Genomic DNA, 16782 nt, shown 5'->3' with positions numbered 1-16782 from the left:
CTGATGAATTACATGCTGATGAACTGGTACCTGCTTTCCACGCTCGATACCCTTTGAAACCTGGACCTTGATCACAAAAAAAAAAAAATCATTTATTCCTTCCCCGATTCCGCCGAGCTCCGCCGAAGTTTACTTTGTGCGTTTAGAGGGTAAACACAATGATAGCAAATTGAGTGTTTACTCCTCTCTCTTAATCGTTTATCTTTTTATTCAATTACTGTTTCACTTAATTCTTAATTACACTTAAACTACTAATACTTCAAACTAATTACTTCTTACGCTGCTTCGCGGCCCATTCGCTTTCCGATTTCAAATCGTGTTAACAATGTTTTTTTTACATATACAAGAAAACAAAAGGAAAAATATAGGTAGGGGGAGCAGGAGGTTACAAGAAGATTACAAGAAGAGGCCGGAAGGCCGATGTTCGATGTCCGAAGCCATTCTACTCTGCCCTGTCCTTTCCTTTCTCCGATCGGGCCTTCTTCGGCGCCGGTTCGTTGTTCTTCTCTTCTCCTTCTTCCTCTGATTCCACTTCCTCCCCTTCCTTCTCCATTTCCCCTTCTATTTCTTTCTCTTCCTCTTCATCACTATCCGTTGCCCTCCTTCTTTTCTTCGATGGTGCCGACGGCCCGGCCTCCGGTAATTCAGGGGGCGGATTCCTTCTCCTGTTGGCATCCATTTTCAACCACTCCAACTTCCGGGTCATGTGGCAATGGTACGTATTTGCCTTGATCTGACCATCCCAGAGTTGACGGTTGTCGGCGAGCAATTGAGCCATCTGGCTCTCAAGGATGGCTATCCGCTCGCCGAGCGGATTTCCTCCTCCCTCTCGCTTCACCGTCGAGGGCCGCCCAGAGTACAAGCACCGCACCTTTGCATCGTGGCAGGGTTTACAAATGATAGAGCTCCTCTTGCCAGCCTGCATCTGGCAAGAGATTTTCTTGCTCCTGCATCATTTGCAGGGAGCTCTGTCATCTTCGTCGTCGTCGTCGTCATTCCCGTCGCCGCCGTCATCGGGGTCCCCACCAACGGGCTACAAACAGGAAAATTAGTACAAGATTAACATCGAGGGGTTTCAGTACTCACCTGGGCTCTGCCCTTGCCTTTCCCCTTGTCCTTCGGATTTCCACCACCGGTCATTGTGGGGAAACTGAACAACCTCCTGGCGAGGAGCCACGTCGACTATGAGCGGTGGCCGCCTCTGCCATTCTCCTCCGGCGCTCCTCCAACTCCCGCGCTGCTGCCTCCTTCTTCCTCTGCGCCTCCTCTGCGGCCTTCCTGGCCGCCTCCTCCTCGGTTTTCTTCTTAGCCGCCGCTGCCGCCTTCCTTAGCTTCATCCGGCGGACCTTCTCCTCCGCTTGCCGGATGGCCTCGTCATCGTCTTCCTCCACATCGTCGTCGTCGTCTTCTCCAGGCTCATCGGGAACGGTGAGGTCAATGGGCGGAGGAGGAGCAGGCCATGACCTCGAAGGTCCGGCGGTCGAAGATTTTTGACTGGTGGTGGTTACAGTTCGGCTAGTCGACATGTTGGTGGACTTAGAGGTTTTTTGAAAAGTTAGGGCCTTAGCGGCAAAACCCTGGGCCTTTTATAGGGCAAATATGTGCACGGAACAGTGAAAATTTTCCTTCGAATTGTACTCGGTTTACGGTGAACCAACAAAATTTTCCTGATGACTAAAAAAGGATAATTGCCGATGCTAATGGGATATAAAATTTTTTCTCTGGTGACTAATAGTATTTCCCGATACTAATGGCTTTCGAGGGCTCAAGCCTAAGAGGGGGATACTGTCAAGTCCATGCCTCGGGCCTCTATTCCACCGCTCGGTACTCCGAAGATCCACTCCTTATTGTAATCTCTTCTTATTGTTCTTTCTTGCTACACATACCCTTTTGTTCTAGTCTCTCCTTATTGTCTTTTACTTTACCCTGCAGGTACTACTCATATAGCTCCTAGTAGTTAGTCTGGCGCTCTACACCGCTGCGCTGTTCCGTAGATATAAATACTGCCTGTACGCTACTGTAGTTCCTCAGTTTAATTATCAACTTAGATCAACTTAGATCTCCCTTCTCAACTTAGCTCTCCTCTAAGTCTTCAGGCTCAATGCCTTGAAGTACGTTCCACTCGACCTTAGGACTTGAACGTTCTCTGGTCCGCTCCTCGTCATCGGCGATACCGCCGCTCTGACTTGGCTGCTACTTAGCTCCTCCCTCTATACTCTTGTTCTCCGGGGACTAACGGCGTAACGGCGGTGTTGTTAATAACTTCACTACTGTCCCACTCGACCTTCCGCCCTTAGACACCTTGTGGCCCTGGCACAGTTACGCGGTGTACATGATCTTAACACGGACAAGTGGTGCATTGATCTCAGCACGTTGTTCCTTCATAGCATAGCCATATCATCATGTAAGGGTGTGCTTATCTTTGCTAGACTCACAGTTGCCTGAAAATTCATTCTTGATGACCAAGCAATACTCTGCTTGTAAAACTTCATCCTGTTCTTGTACAATCTTCCACATGAGCTTCTGGATCAAGCCAGCCTTTTGAAGATTGTCACGAAGAGCTGATTTCAATATTACAACATCATGATGCAAAGCAAGGAACCACCCAAAATTGTCAAGGTAGCTATCAGGGTGATGTCACGAAGCGGCAGAGGCGGAGTGACTAACGGAGCGGGAAAGCGGAGCGACTAAGCAGAACGGTGAGGCGGAGCAACTGGACAAGGCAACAAGGCGGAGCGACTAAGCAGAACGGCGGCAGGCTGGTCCCAGATAATGACAGAGATATATTGAGTATCGTAGTCGTAGGTAATAATAAGTAAGCACATACCTGGTCCCAGATAATGACAGAGAGGTCAAGATAAGGGACCAGGCTGTGGAGGGTTGGCTATATATACATAATCTAGTCTGCGAGAAACAACGATGTAATACTGTACAGTTCAGGGGCAAGGAAGGAGGCGGAAGCCGATAGAAAGAGAAGATGGGTCAGGTGGATCAGTAATAGATAGATCAGTAATCGATGGAGATTGACAGCGATGGGATGATGTATTGTACAAGTAAAGGCGTCGAGACGGTGAGAAAGGGAAAATGATAGGGGCTGCGTACTTTATGACATTACCCCCCTCCTTATGACCATTGCCCTCGATGGTCAAGGTTTTGCCGCTGTCGGATGTTTTTTGTGAAAGGCCCGAACAATTTTTGGTGCCCAGCTGAGGTTGGGTGCGGGTTCCCAAGAGTTGTGTCCTGCATCGTAACCTTTCCATTTTACTAGATATTCCAACTTCTTCCATCGTACCCGACTGTCCAAGATCTCCTCCACTTCATATTCCGGTTCATCTTCATCTTCTAAGTACACCGGCTCTGGTGGTGTTGGTATTTCGCCATTGATGGGGTTACCTTTCCATGGATATAGTTTGTCGACATGAAAGACAGGATGAAGGCGGTCTAATGACAAGGGAAGGTCAAGGCGGTAATCCAGAGGTCCGACTTTCTCCAGAATACGGTAAGGTCCTAGCTGTCGGTCTCCTAGTTTTTCACTGGATAGCTGCAGGTTAATGTCCTCCGCACTTAGCCAAACTAGGTCCCCAACTTTGAATTGATGCGCTTTTCGCTTCCCACGTTCGTATCCCTCCTTTTGTTGCTTCTTTCCTAGATGTAAGGCAGCTCCAGCATCCTGTCGCGCTTCTCGGAGAATCCGTATGCGGTCATCCACCGCTGGAATGCCGCTGCATTGACCAACCGGGATATTGAACAGGGGAAGGTATCCGTAGGTTAACTCGAATGGGGACATGCCTAGGGCCGAGTGAGTCCGCGAGTTAATCACAAACTCCGCCATGGGGAGGTGTTCTGCCCAGTCATCTTGTCGTCGTCCCACATAGAGGCGGATGTATTTTTCCACTTCCTGATTTGCGCGTTCAGTTTGGCCATTGGACTGAGGGCGATATCCGGAGGTTAGATCTGATTTAATGCCCAGTCTAGCGAGGAGGGATCGCATGAGTTTAGCTGCGAACTGAGGTCCACGGTCGGATTTGAAGTGGAGGGGAAGACCATGGAGACGGAAGATTTCTCGGTAATAGATATCGGCGACACCTTCGGCTGTAATGGAGCTGGTGCAAGGAATAGCATGGATTTGTTTTCCATACAGGTCTGTACAGACCAAGACTGCGTCGTATCCCTGGGAGTTAGGCAATTGTGTTATCAGGTCGACCCCTACCTCTTCCCATAGGCCGGATGGTACATCCAGTGGTTGAGTCACAGCTCGTGGGTGCCGTTGGATCTTCTTGCGGGCGCAAATCTCGCATCCCTCAACGTATTTCTCCACAAAAGAACGCAGTGTCGGCCACCAGAAGTGGGTGCTGACCAGGTCAAGTGTCCCATGTAATCCGGGATGTCCAGCAGTTGGATGATCATGGCATTGACGGAGTACCTCGGTGCGTAGATTGTTGTCTGCTGATACATATACCCGGCCCCGGTAATAGACCAACCCGTTGTCCTCCTCCCATTCAGCTATCCCATTGGCCAAGCATTGTAACCCGTGCTTCTTGACTGTTTCCAGACCTTCCAGTACTTGTGCTTCCCGTTCTGAGGCTTTCCGAATACGATCCTCTAGGGGGTTCCGTAGGATTGAAGTGGCGATTTTGGTGAAGTGGCCAGGTTTAAGGACGGTCTGTTGCTGATTGTCATCGCTATCTGATACATGATGTACTGCCATACGAGAAAGAGCATCAGCTTGGGTGTTTACTCGGCCAGGACGGTGGATCATATGAAAATCAAACCGTGATAGATAGAGGGCCCATCGGGCTTGTCGACGGGTAAGGTCTTGTGCTGTGCGCCAGAATTCGAGGTTGGAGTGATCGGTGATAATGTCGAATGGTTGTGGAAGTCCTTCCAGGAAATTCCTCCAGTCCTTCAATGCTTCAATGATGGCAAGCATCTCCCGATCATATATTTCATAGTTCCGTTCTGCTGGCTGCATGGATGCCGATCTGAAGGCTACCGGGTGCCACTGACCATCGTCTTGCTGCTGCATGAGGGCGCCTCCCGTAGCAAAGCCTGATGCGTCTACCTCAATTCGAGTGGGCCGATCTGGCGCCCATAGAGCAAGGATTGGTGCGGAGATGAAGGCCTCTCGAAGGGTGTCAAATGCCTCCTGTTGTGTACCAGTCCAGTTAAAGCTGGTATCCTTCTTGGTTAGGTCGTTCAAAGGTCGAGCTATTCTTGCAAAATTTCGGATAAAGCGCCGGTAGAAGTTTGCAAACCCCAAAAATCCTCGCAGTTCCCGGAGGTTGGTAGGGACTGGCCAGTCACGAACAGCCGCTACTTTGACCGGATCCATTCTCACCTCCCCTTCTGAAATGATAAGTCCCAGGTATTCGATCTGTTGCTGTTCAAATTCACACTTCTCTGGGCGCAAATAGAGGTCGTGCTTTTCTAGTCGCGTTAATACTTCCCGTACCACTTGTCGGTGTTCCTTGAGGTCGTTACTGAATATGAGGATGTCGTCTAGGTAGACTGCCACCTTGCCAGCTGCAATGAGATCAGCAAATATCGCATTCATAAGTGCTTGGAATGTGGCAGGGGAATTCGTGAGACCGAAGAACATAACCTTAGGCTCGAACAAGCCCCGAGTTGTTGCAAATGCGCCTTTCCATTCATGCCCCTTCTTAATCCGCACATTATTGTAGCCCCAGCGAACGTCAAACTTGGTGAAATATTGCGCTCCCTGAAGCCGGCTAATGATATCAGCAACTAATGGGAGAGGGTATCGGTTCTTCACAGTATACTCATTCAGTTTCCGGTAGTCCTGTACGAAACGGAGTTTCCCATCCTTCTTCTTCACGAAGAAGACTGGAGATGAGATGGGTGACTTCGAGGGAACGATGTAGCCTTTCCGTAGGTTTTCTTCTAGAAAGCGGTCGAGTTCCTCCTGCTCGTTCAAGGACATTGGGTAGATCTTTGTCCGCATGGTTGCTGGTGCTCCGGGTACAAGATCGATAGCGTGATCCCAGGGCTGATGGGCAGGTAATCGCTCAGAGGCAGATTCGGAGAAAACCTTCTTGAAGTCTCGGTACTGCTCAGGGACCATCTCCTCAAAGGTTTTAATGGGTTTATCGCGGTTAGCCTCCTCTGCTAGTTGTTGAGAATAAGTGAACCCTGCTGAGCACCATACTTCCTCTGTTTGTTCTTCCAATATCCCCGCTTTCACCCATGCCCGACGCGTTTTGTGATTGGCTCGTATTCGGTGTATTGGGGATTCCTCCGTTGCTGTTATGATTTCATTCTCCTCTAGGTCTGCCTCAGTGTGATTGGGTTCACGTTGGGATCCTTCGTTCAGGAGTTCCTGGATTGGACTATCGGTAGTAGACGCCACTAGGTGAGGGTGTGAAGTCTGCTCATCTTCTACTTCCTCTATATGTACCCGGGGTGGCTTTACTGAAAGTCGTCCCCTCTCCCAGTCAATCTCTGGATTTACCTTCCGTAACCAGGGGAGTCCGAGAATAATATCCTCTCCTCCTAAGTTTGTGATCAGGAAATCCATCCATCGCTCCTGGTTATCCACTGTGAGTGCTAAGCATGCAAAGTGGGTGATTCGCCTGGCTCGGTTAGGTGTACCATCGATATTGAATACATCAATTGGTTTATGGAGGGGTGCGCAGGTTACGTGATTTCTGGTGGCAAAGTCTTGGTTTAAAAACAGGGCGGTAGCTCCACAGTCTACCATGGCTGCGGTTGTTATACTATGGTTCCTTCCTCTCAGTTTCGCATGAATTCGGAAATGTGGGGAGCTGGAATTTAATTCCCAAATAGATGATATTGTACATGATGGGAGCGAGTCATACGAAGAGGTAGCGAACATAGTAAACTGATTATGGGGTACTCTCGGTGCAGCCGGAGCGGGTACCCTCTTTAAAAACCCTGCTGAAAACCAGAGGACGGAGGAGACATGGCATTAGCACGGTCCAACAATTCCCTTATTTGTCCAATTTGGGTGGAGAAGTCCTGATTAGCGGGGCTCGGTGTAGCAGGTCCAGCGACAGGTGTTGGGATTGAGGCGGCAATCTGAACTGATTCGTTTGGGAATAAGGTAAATGGTGCCGCCGTGGCTGAGATCTGCTGACGGCGAGGCTGTTGGCGTCGGCCACGGTCGCGACTAAGTCCCATGAACTTGTCCTGACAGACGGATTCTAGGTGTCCCCGGCGTCCACAGTATCGACAGGTAGTCTCCTTGTGTGGGCAATTCTGCTTAACATGGCCTTGAGCTCCACAACCAAAACATCGTCCGCGCATACGGGCAAGGAAGGCCTCCCTGCTATTCCCAGTGCTGGTATGAGTAGCATCAATGTCCATGGCGTGAGGGTCGGCAGGGGTAATGTGAGCGGTGTGTGCGGGAGCGTGTCCGGTGTTTCGGCCGGTCATGGTGGGATCATGCAGGTAGACATCCACCGATATGGCTCGTTTGATTGCCTCTTTCAAAGTCGGAGCGATTCCTTGGGCGATGTTTACGGTGATAAGGTGTTGTCGGATCTCCGGAAGTAAGGCGGTGAAGAAGCGTTCCCGTAAATCAATATCAGACATTTCAGTCCGATCTCCGATATCCTTGAACTTCTGGGCAAATTCTGCAACTGTCTGCCCTTTACTTTGTCTGAGGTTCTTGATCTTGCTACGGGCTTCCATACCTGGGTCCATTGGTTCAAACCGCTGGCTAAATTCCTTCAAGAACGTATCCCAGTTTCCTCCGAAAGGGGGATTCTCTGCACTGAAGTGTAACAGATGGGGAGTTGCCCAATCTCCAGCACTTTCTGTGAAGAAGCCCAGGGCGGACTTGATAAGTTTAACTTGGCTCTTGGCGAGATCCGGTTGTTCTGACGCCCAATTTTGGAACTGAGCCATGAAGCGACGAGCTTCAGCACCATCTTTACCCTTGAAGACCTCGGGTTTGTTCATGCTTGACTTGGATGATGAGCGTTCCTCCATCGCTGTAGCAAGGCTGGCTACTTGTCTGATGAGCTGAGCCATGAGATCCTCAGCAGAGGTATTTGGGGCAGGCGGGACAGGAGTCGACATGATGGGAGTAGGCAATCGGGGTTGGGGAATTGGCAGGAAGGTTATATTGCTCACAGTGAGTGGCTCTCGGATCGAGTTCGAAAGGGCGTTGGGGCAAGGTTGGGACTGGCAATCGCGCCAAGTATCGTTGTTGTTGTGGGCGTGAGCTTGGTCTCTGGGGTCAAGTGCGTGTGGGAGTGTGGAGCAGTCTATACTGGCAGCAGGTGTTTCAGAATCGGGCAGGACTGGGGAAGACGTGGTGTCTACGGATCCTGCAAGGACAACCTTATCGGTAGGCTGTCAGTGCAGTAATGGATCTTGACCTAATGTCACGAAGCGGCAGAGGCGGAGTGACTAACGGAGCAGGAAAGCGGAGCGACTAAGCAGAACGGTGAGGCGGAGCAACTGGACAAGGCAACAAGGCGGAGCGACTAAGCAGAACGGCGGCAGGCTGGTCCCAGATAATGACAGAGATATATTGAGTATCGTAGTCGTAGGTAATAATAAGTAAGCACATACCTGGTCCCAGATAATGACAGAGAGGTCAAGATAAGGGACCAGGCTGTGGAGGGTTGGCTATATATACATAATCTAGTCTGCGAGAAACAACGATGTAATACTGTACAGTTCAGGGGCAAGGAAGGAGGCGGAAGCCGATAGAAAGAGAAGATGGGTCAGGTGGATCAGTAATAGATAGATCAGTAATCGATGGAGATTGACAGCGATGGGATGATGTATTGTACAAGTAAAGGCGTCGAGACGGTGAGAAAGGGAAAATGATAGGGGCTGCGTACTTTATGACAGGTGATGATTATATATCTCCTTCATGGCAGTGAGGGCAGCAAGAGTGATCATTCAAGGGCATCCACAAAGAGGAGATGGAGATTGGACAACTGAGTCAAATTCATTGAAGATTTGGATCCAATGATAAAGGCTTGCTGACAATATACCTAGTGCTGAACAGATGTTAGAATGGTCCCAGCCACACTCTCAGAGATTCAGTGCACAGTTTTTGAGATCAGGATTGATCCTGCAGTTACCCATTCAGAACAAAGAGACGCATAGTAACATTGTTTCATACTATTCTATATAAGGTAGTAATCTATGTGATGTGCAACATGTGACATCTTGAACAAAATTTTGTGATTCTCATTATTTTCTGAAACCACTGTAAGAGGTGGAAAGCTTTTGATTTGCGAAAAGAAGAAGGAAGTCAAAAATTCAAACCATGCACATTCCATGTCTGTCTCTGCAGGTGGCTCCGGGCGGCTCCGTAATACACAAAGACTCAATCAACATGAACCTCAACCTCAACAATCACAAAATTTCCGACAAAAATTTGTTGGCGAGATGGCAAGGTCTAACCAGGACTCGAACCTGGGTTACGGGAAGAAGATAATGTGGCGAGGGGCCACCTGGTAATCAAAATCCCGTGTGATAACCTCTACACTATTAGACCATAAACACATTGTCTAATCTATAATAATATAACAACGTGAAATCTGCGGGAATGGCTGTACAAACGCGAGGCTAAGGCTTGAGAAAGCCGTGCTCCAATTTGCAAATTGCCAAGAAAAAAAAAAACAAGATCAAGAGTAACCACGATGGCGAGCGGGGCACCAGCAAGTTCTGCTACGACATCGAGTTCATCACCGACGTCTGCGAGTACGACAACGAGTAGCAGTAGCTCTACAACTTCATCTACGACTTCCAGCACTACCAGCAACACCTCTAATACTTCTTCCTCGACGTCGGCATCGAACACCGCATCGTCAGCGCAATCCAGTGGTTCAAGTTTAGGTTCGGGATCTAGTAGCGGGACGTCTAGTGCGACGAAGACTAGTAGCTCGACAACGTCAACATCGACGCTTACAGCGTCTTTAACAACCGCTGTAGCTACTACCGTCGTAGGGACATCTGCTGATGGCCAGGTATACACCACCGTTATCCAGACATCTACCGTCTTACCCCCAGGAGCCACCGTCACTTCTTCGTCCTCCTCAGACTCCGGGTCATCTTCATCATCAGACTCGCACACAGGAGCGATAGTTGGGGGTGCCGTCGGTGGTGGAGCAGCGCTGATAATCGTTTTGGTGTTGGTTGGAATGTGGTGGAAGAGGTATAAACAAAAACAGAGATCTTTAGAGGCGTTTGATGGGAACTTTGATCCGGATAGGATTGTGACTGAGGGGAAAGCGATGAAGGGTGAGCCGAAAGGGATGAGGGGACGAGGAGCGACGTTGCCGAATGTTGGGGACGATGATGATGGAATGGGTGGAAGGTTGGCTGGCTCGGCACTGGGTGCTGGTGTCGTCGCACCGTATCCTCTGTATCACCCAACAAACGCAAACGCAATACCTCCTGAAATGTCGACACAACAACAACAAAACTCCAATCCATCTTCAACATCCCTCGGGTATTCACGTCCCAGTACACATACCCGATCACCAAGTTTGGGTTTATCCAGTTCAGGTGTACCTGCGTCGGTGTATGCCGCTGCTTACGGTGACAACGGCCCACCGCCTACTCAACCTCAAGGCTCCAATGCACCGTACGGTTTCGGCGTCGGCGAACGTCTACCGAATCCCTATACCCAAAACCCCAATCAACCCAATCCAGCATCCAACTCCGGGTCTACTTCCACACACACCACGCACACTGGAGCCGGGCAAGGATACGGTCGATTCAATGTCGCTAATCCAGATCCAGGCGCTGGTGCTGGCGCTTCGTCTTCATCTGCAGCAGGTCCCGAAGGTCTATTCGTCGGTGGGTTCACCCCCGGTGCCCGTGGTGAAAACAAATCCGCTGCCGGGCCTGCGTTTGGTGGGAGGAGCAGAGATGTGTTGGTGCATCAGGACGGAGGGAGGGTTGATGTTCCCAGGGGTGAGGGAGAAGGAGAGGGTCCAGATGAGATTCCTCCCACATATGACAGTTTGCTGCCAGATAGAAGTGGGAGTGGGCCTCCTCAACGAGGTGGGAAGCGATGATCATTATGCTGCCCGTCCATCGCTCTCCATGATATCCATCTCTGTTCATTCTCCCTCCTCTTCCTTCTTCTGCTTTGCAACGTAAATCCACGACGACGCCCCTCATGTTTCGACGACCCTCAAGCATCTAGGTCAGGCTCCTATGTAATACGCTTTGACGCTCCTTCTGTACTAGTAGTACATCCTAGGTTACTTATTTATTTATTTGTTTCGTGTAAAGTTTATACTCCCTTTTCCCTTGTTTTCTATCTACTCCTCTCTTTCTCCATTTGACATTTTTCTTCTTTATCTGACCTTCTTCTTTTGACCCTTCCGCGCTTCCCCACTCCTCTTAATCTTAATCACTCTCATCTCCATTCTATATCCTTCCTCCTCCTTCTCCTCCTCCTCCTACCTTTTGACTTGTATTCACTACCACTCTCTGACAATCTAACAAATCTCTTCCAAAATCTCATGATATCGATATAATACTCTTCGGCGGGCCCTCAGGCTACCACTGAGAAATTATCGGATCTGGATCCAGACGTAGAGAAACAATAATAGACGAATTGCAGTACTGGTCCGAGTCGCTGTCAATACAAGTACAGTGTTCGAGGGCTCCTTGAGACACTAGGGTTCCTTGATACACTGACCGTAAATTTTTTTCTACAAAGCTCACTCATTCATATCTACTATCTCAAACTTGTTGTATATGTATGATACATTTTTGAGAAAACATTCAGAGGCTTAGCTTGTCACCTTATTGTACAGTGGGCATAAAACATAGGAGTTGTCAATATTTTGTGTGCAAAACTTTCATTTTATGTTGTGAGCTTGGTTTGATTTTCTGTGATCCAAAGTAAAATGCCATTAAATGATGTTGCTACTATTCCCAATTGTTCAGATACTTTGAAATACCCCAAAGTAACATACATGTGTAAAATAAACAAAATACTTTTGACGGTGATATTCTGGCTGCCAAATTTGGCCTCAAGGAGCCCTAAACGTGAGAATATTCTCATTTTCAAGATATTTTCTTATGGTGCACGTCACCTAACTGCCACTACCTGTGCACAAGCGTGGGAGCAGCCTTAAGGAGTAGACGAATCCTGTGTTCCTCTTGTGAAAAGATACTAAATAGATAGAGGATGAAACGCTCTAGAGGGATTTTGGAACAAGTTGAATTTCAGAAAAATCATGGGGCCGTTTTTGCCGTTTCCTTTTATGGTAATCTTATGTAATATGATAATTCCCTAATATGGCAATATTTATCTACTGATCCATTGCTCGAGCCAGTGATTCAGGAATGTGACGGTGAGAAGTATAGCGACGTGAGCTGAACTTCTTTACTTGGGTCACTGCATCTTTAGCCCCCAATACATCACTGTAAGCATCAATAAATCTCCAAGCCCGATGCTCCCACTTTCGAATCAACTCGATCTTGATTGAAGCCAAGGCCTTTGGCATATTTTCACGCAAGGTCTGAAAGGTATGTTGTCGTGCACGGCCTGCACGAGCACGAGCTGCTGCGGCTTTCTTGGCGTTACGGTTAGCGGATGTCATTTGTAGCGTAAAGATTTGAACATTAATTCTACATTGATTTATTCAGTCGATGCCTGTCTACGCGTAATTCTAGTGTATCCCGCACTGATCCCGCACGTCGTGTCTGATAATGAGCTGGCGATTTTGCCGCTTATGTAAGATTCCCACGCTAGTACACAGGTAGTGGCAGTTAGGTGACGTGCACCATAGAATTATCCACTACACATCTGTAAAACCTGTATTTTTGGCTAAGAGCTCGAAAGCAGCTGACAGCACTGTCCAGCTGGGAAAGCGCTGGACAGCGCTCTCCAGTTAGTACCCTTGCTCTCGCAAACATCCAGGTTTTGCAGATGGAACAATCTGCCACGAGTATCTGTTCACCTCCCGACTAGCTGCCGACTTGGGAAAAAATGAGATGAAATTTGTAGAATATGGGCTAGCGAGGTTCAACAGTTCCCCTGATCCTTTATAGCAAGATATCATTGTGATCGTTGTTTTGGGCATCATCGACATCAGCAAGTCAAACCCGAGTCACCCGACTAAGCCAAAGATTCGGAAAGCGGAGGCTGCTCGAAAGCTAGCTGCACTTCGAAGAAACGCAAATGTTGTGCGAATCAGCGATCTGACTGTTCGAAAAGATCGGATCGTGCCCCGAATCACCACATGGATGTTTTTGCCTCTTTTCCAGACATCGAGCGACCTTTGCCGGCTTCAGAATTCCTTCATGAATATCTGACCAATTTTCGTAAAGGAACGTTCAAGCCTTCATTGGAACAATGCTCCGCCACTCTTTCCTTGGATTCTGGGATGTACGAGCAACTCAAGATCGCGCACCAAGCACGGGATTTAGGAGCATTAGAGAGTCTTTGCGGCGCGTCTTCTCGTTGAGGAGATTTTCTAGCGTTCTGACGTTCTCTTTACAGTGTACTTGAGCGAAATGCGTGGCGCACAAACCCTAGGCTCAAGAGTATGAACGAGGCAATTCGTTTAATAGCTTCACAGAATAAGATCACGCCCGTCGTCAAAGGGGAATGGAAACGCTCTATCTGGGCTTCTACGAGGAATAGCGTCAACCCAGACATAAATGATCATATTCAGAACCTCGGGATTCCACTCGGAAGCCGCGAAGAAATTCCTCTTGTCATACTTCACAAACTGGGCAATTTTCAGCATGACCCTCTCCTGCGGAAGAGGTTGGACACAATCTTCTCTCCAGATCATCACACGTTTGTCTCACTCACTCTACGTGAAGAATGTCTTTGAAATTCTTGTTATATATAGGTTTCTTATCAACACGTCTGGTACTGGAAAAACTAGACTGCTTTTCGAAGGTCTTTGCATTCACTGGGGATTTTATATCACCTGTGCCATCGATTCCTCTTACCTTGGAGCTAGCGACTTCGCAGCCGATATCTCTGATATAAGCTCGAATTCTAACTGGTCTGGTCTCCTACCTTTTCGCACTGACCCTCATTATACCACATCGTTGCAAGACAACGTACAAACCATTTATCGCATAGCATGCGAAGCCCTGTTAGCACGGCTGATCGTCTTTAAAATGTATCTTGAAGCCTGCTCGAAAGCGGGCTTTTGTCATGACCATCGCCAACGTTGGTTGGAATCACAAATCTTTCCCCACAACCTCGCATCGCCTTTCGAACCGTATGGTAAGATAAAGCACCAGATCTCTATAGCCTGCGTGAATGATTCTGTCATTGATGAAGCCATACTGCACACATGGGAGGACATCCAATTTCTCTTGCAAATGGCACCCGGAGAAGTCTTCTACATTGTGCTAGATGAAGCGAATGTAGTTTCCCAAAAGCACTATAGAGCCTTAGAAGATGACGGCGGACCTTATCCGCTTTTAAAGGCGATTCTCCGAAGCTGGCAACTACATATGGGTTGCTTCCCGGTTAAATTCGTTGTCGCGGGTACTGTCATTCCTCAGGAACATTTTCAATCTTCCTCAGGAGAATGGGATAATTTTCTCTGGTGTTCAGATACAGGATGTTTCGATGATCTAGAAATCCATCGACGTTATGTTTCCCAATTCTTACCTCCACAATTTGGAAAGTCAGATGCTGGTCGGCTTCTTATGGATCGAATGTGGCATTGGTTACGAGGAAGGTAAGACACTGTTAATTCACCAAGATCATAACTTGACCCATTCTTAGGCACCGTTACACAGCGTCTTTCCTGACATTGTTACTAAATAACAATTTCGAGAGTCCACATACGTTATTGGGAGGTTTCATCAACACTGTTTCTGAATACATGCCCTACGATAATTCTGAATATACATCTCAGGAAAAATTCTATAAAAATAATTGGTATTCACCCCTTGGCTCCAAGGCCTTGTCCAAAAGTGTGTTTCTTCTCGCAATTATTCTTCCCCCACCGCTTTCCCTGATGGTTTATAGGAAACATCAGCACTATTGCAATGCATAGGACGATTGTCAACTTCTTGACCACATCTAAAGGGTGCCTTGATTTCAAGGGTAGCGACGTTGCTCTCGTCAACGAGGGCTATGGAATCTTCTTGGATCCAATGTGTTCTCGGATAGGTCTTAATGAGCCGGCAACAATTATTTACGGGGCAAAATGGTTCAAAGAACATCCATATTTCACCCTCGTGAAGTTAGCCGGGACCTTTGCTTGGAACTATCGAACTGAAATCCATCCGTCTCATTTTGCTCTATCCCTTGCTTTATCGCTGGCTATGTGTTTTAGTCATTTCTCCAAGGTTTCCAATGCCTGCACAGTCTTCGGGTTAAACTTACCGTCATTGAATGCAAAACTTGTGAAGTTCGTCGAAGTTGCCGACCGATTCGAAACCATGGACCTACAATTATCCGAAAATATGCCTGACCGACTGGTATTTCTGGCGGGAGCTCCAGGAGAAGTCGTGTCTTGGTTCAAACACGAGCGTGACGAACCATTCTGTGTTCTGCCCTCATCTTCAAGCACTAGCGTTACTTTGGTCTTTTGTCTAAAACTCTCTGATGAGCGAACCTTTTGGGTTTTTGTTTATGTGCCTTCGACATTCACAAGCGAAACCCCGGATTTTGCTCAAGATATCAAAGAGATTCATCCGAATGTTATATTCCGTGATCAGGTAAGAGAGTCGTCGCAGAGCCAGCCTTTTCAGAATGTTGAAATGTTTCTCAGCCTGAAGTCGTTACGCTTCTCGATCAGCTACCAAATCTCAATACTGACGTGGGTCTCTCTGGCGTCCTACGTATTTCTGGGTCGTTCCGGGTTAAGAACGCGACCGCGGACAGTATTCTACGCGAGGATTATCCTGCTGGGGTCTTGAACATTGAAGGACTAGACAAGGTTACGAAAGAATTTTCTCAAGACATACTCATGCGCCGTCTATCTCGAATTTTCACTCAAAAGCCGTCGTCTCCTATGTCGTTACCCACAGTGGCTCAGGATGATGTTGTTTCAGCCATAGGCAAGAAACGTGGCAGATCCACGTCTACAGCAGATGCATCGAGTACTTCCAGGGCAGATGGAGCGAAGATTCAAAAGTCTTTCGAAGGTAACGCTACCACAGGCTTTGGTCCATTAGCTAGGAAGGGCCGCAAAGGTACACAGAGGTCACGAACTCGTCATGGTAAAGGCAAAATGGGGAATCTTGTCACAGGGCGTGCTTCAGTCTTGGCTTCTCGTTCTATTCTGGTTGACCCAACCGTTGCGTCCTCCTCAAGTGTCTCAGCATAAAATTTGTGCAAAAGCGACGATAAAAACACCCCTCACACATACATACATTGTGATGCTTACTAGGGTTCTAATCGCAAACTCGAGTTAGTGTCGGTTCGTCGGATGTTTTTGGGATAAGAGCGTTACTACCTCCCGAAGAGAATCATTAGACTCAATTTGGCACTAGAAAGGCTCGAGAGTCCAAGTCGGGAGAAAATCGTACAAATATTTCTGTGTCTTCTATGTACACTGTATGAAACTGTAAGTAAACAAAATTTATCCGAAACATAAGAGTGTACCTTATAAGTAAAGTGGAAACCCAAGTATAGCCCATGGCAATGACGCCTACGCACAAATCGAAATTCAAGTGCAACGCATATGAAGCGTGACAACATATAACAACCTTTCCAACAGGGACTTAGGAACCATGCGGACTTCATATATACCAACCTTCACAGCAAAAATTTCATTTCCTCTCACACGTCCTTTCAAAAAACCTTTCACAGATCCCATTCCTGACACGGTC

General features: G+C 47.9%; 4 protein-coding genes and 1 non-coding gene across 5 annotated transcripts; 3 read left to right on the top strand and 2 right to left on the bottom strand.

Annotated features, from left to right (window-relative positions):
* Window positions 1-9396: 9396 nt before the first annotated feature.
* On the bottom strand, window positions 9397-9499 carry C8R40DRAFT_t171. The gene has a single exon. It is a non-coding gene; the product is annotated as a tRNA-Gln (tRNA).
* Window positions 9500-9644: 145 nt separating this feature from the next.
* C8R40DRAFT_1071252 (uncharacterized protein) lies at window positions 9645-11027 on the top strand (the record flags this gene model as incomplete). The annotated part of the gene is made up of 1 exon (XM_046226317.1): window positions 9645-11027. The coding sequence occupies one exon, from the start codon at window positions 9645-9647 to the stop codon at window positions 11025-11027; it is 1383 nt and encodes a 460-aa protein (XP_046083986.1).
* Window positions 11028-12284: 1257 nt separating this feature from the next.
* Window positions 12285-12500, bottom strand: C8R40DRAFT_1017314 (uncharacterized protein; the record flags this gene model as incomplete). Its single annotated transcript, XM_046222947.1, has 1 exon — window positions 12285-12500. A coding segment is annotated over one exon (216 nt), but the record flags the coding sequence as incomplete, so codon positions are not given.
* A 1339-nt stretch (window positions 12501-13839) lies between these two features.
* Window positions 13840-14193, top strand: C8R40DRAFT_1017123 (uncharacterized protein; the record flags this gene model as incomplete). The annotated part of the gene is made up of 1 exon (XM_046222942.1): window positions 13840-14193. A coding segment is annotated over one exon (354 nt), but the record flags the coding sequence as incomplete, so codon positions are not given.
* A 138-nt stretch (window positions 14194-14331) lies between these two features.
* C8R40DRAFT_1011273 (uncharacterized protein) lies at window positions 14332-14795 on the top strand (the record flags this gene model as incomplete). Its single annotated transcript, XM_046222859.1, has 2 exons — window positions 14332-14678; window positions 14726-14795. Coding segments are annotated over 2 exons (417 nt in total), but the record flags the coding sequence as incomplete, so codon positions are not given.
* Between the last annotated feature and the right edge of the window lie 1987 nt (window positions 14796-16782).

This window comes from Lentinula edodes (genome assembly GCF_021015755.1).
Source record: "Lentinula edodes strain Le(Bin) 0899 ss11 chromosome Unknown C8R40scaffold_28, whole genome shotgun sequence".
Classification (NCBI taxonomy): domain Eukaryota; kingdom Fungi; phylum Basidiomycota; class Agaricomycetes; order Agaricales; family Omphalotaceae; genus Lentinula; species Lentinula edodes.
This window is presented reverse-complemented; position numbering and strand designations above follow the sequence as displayed.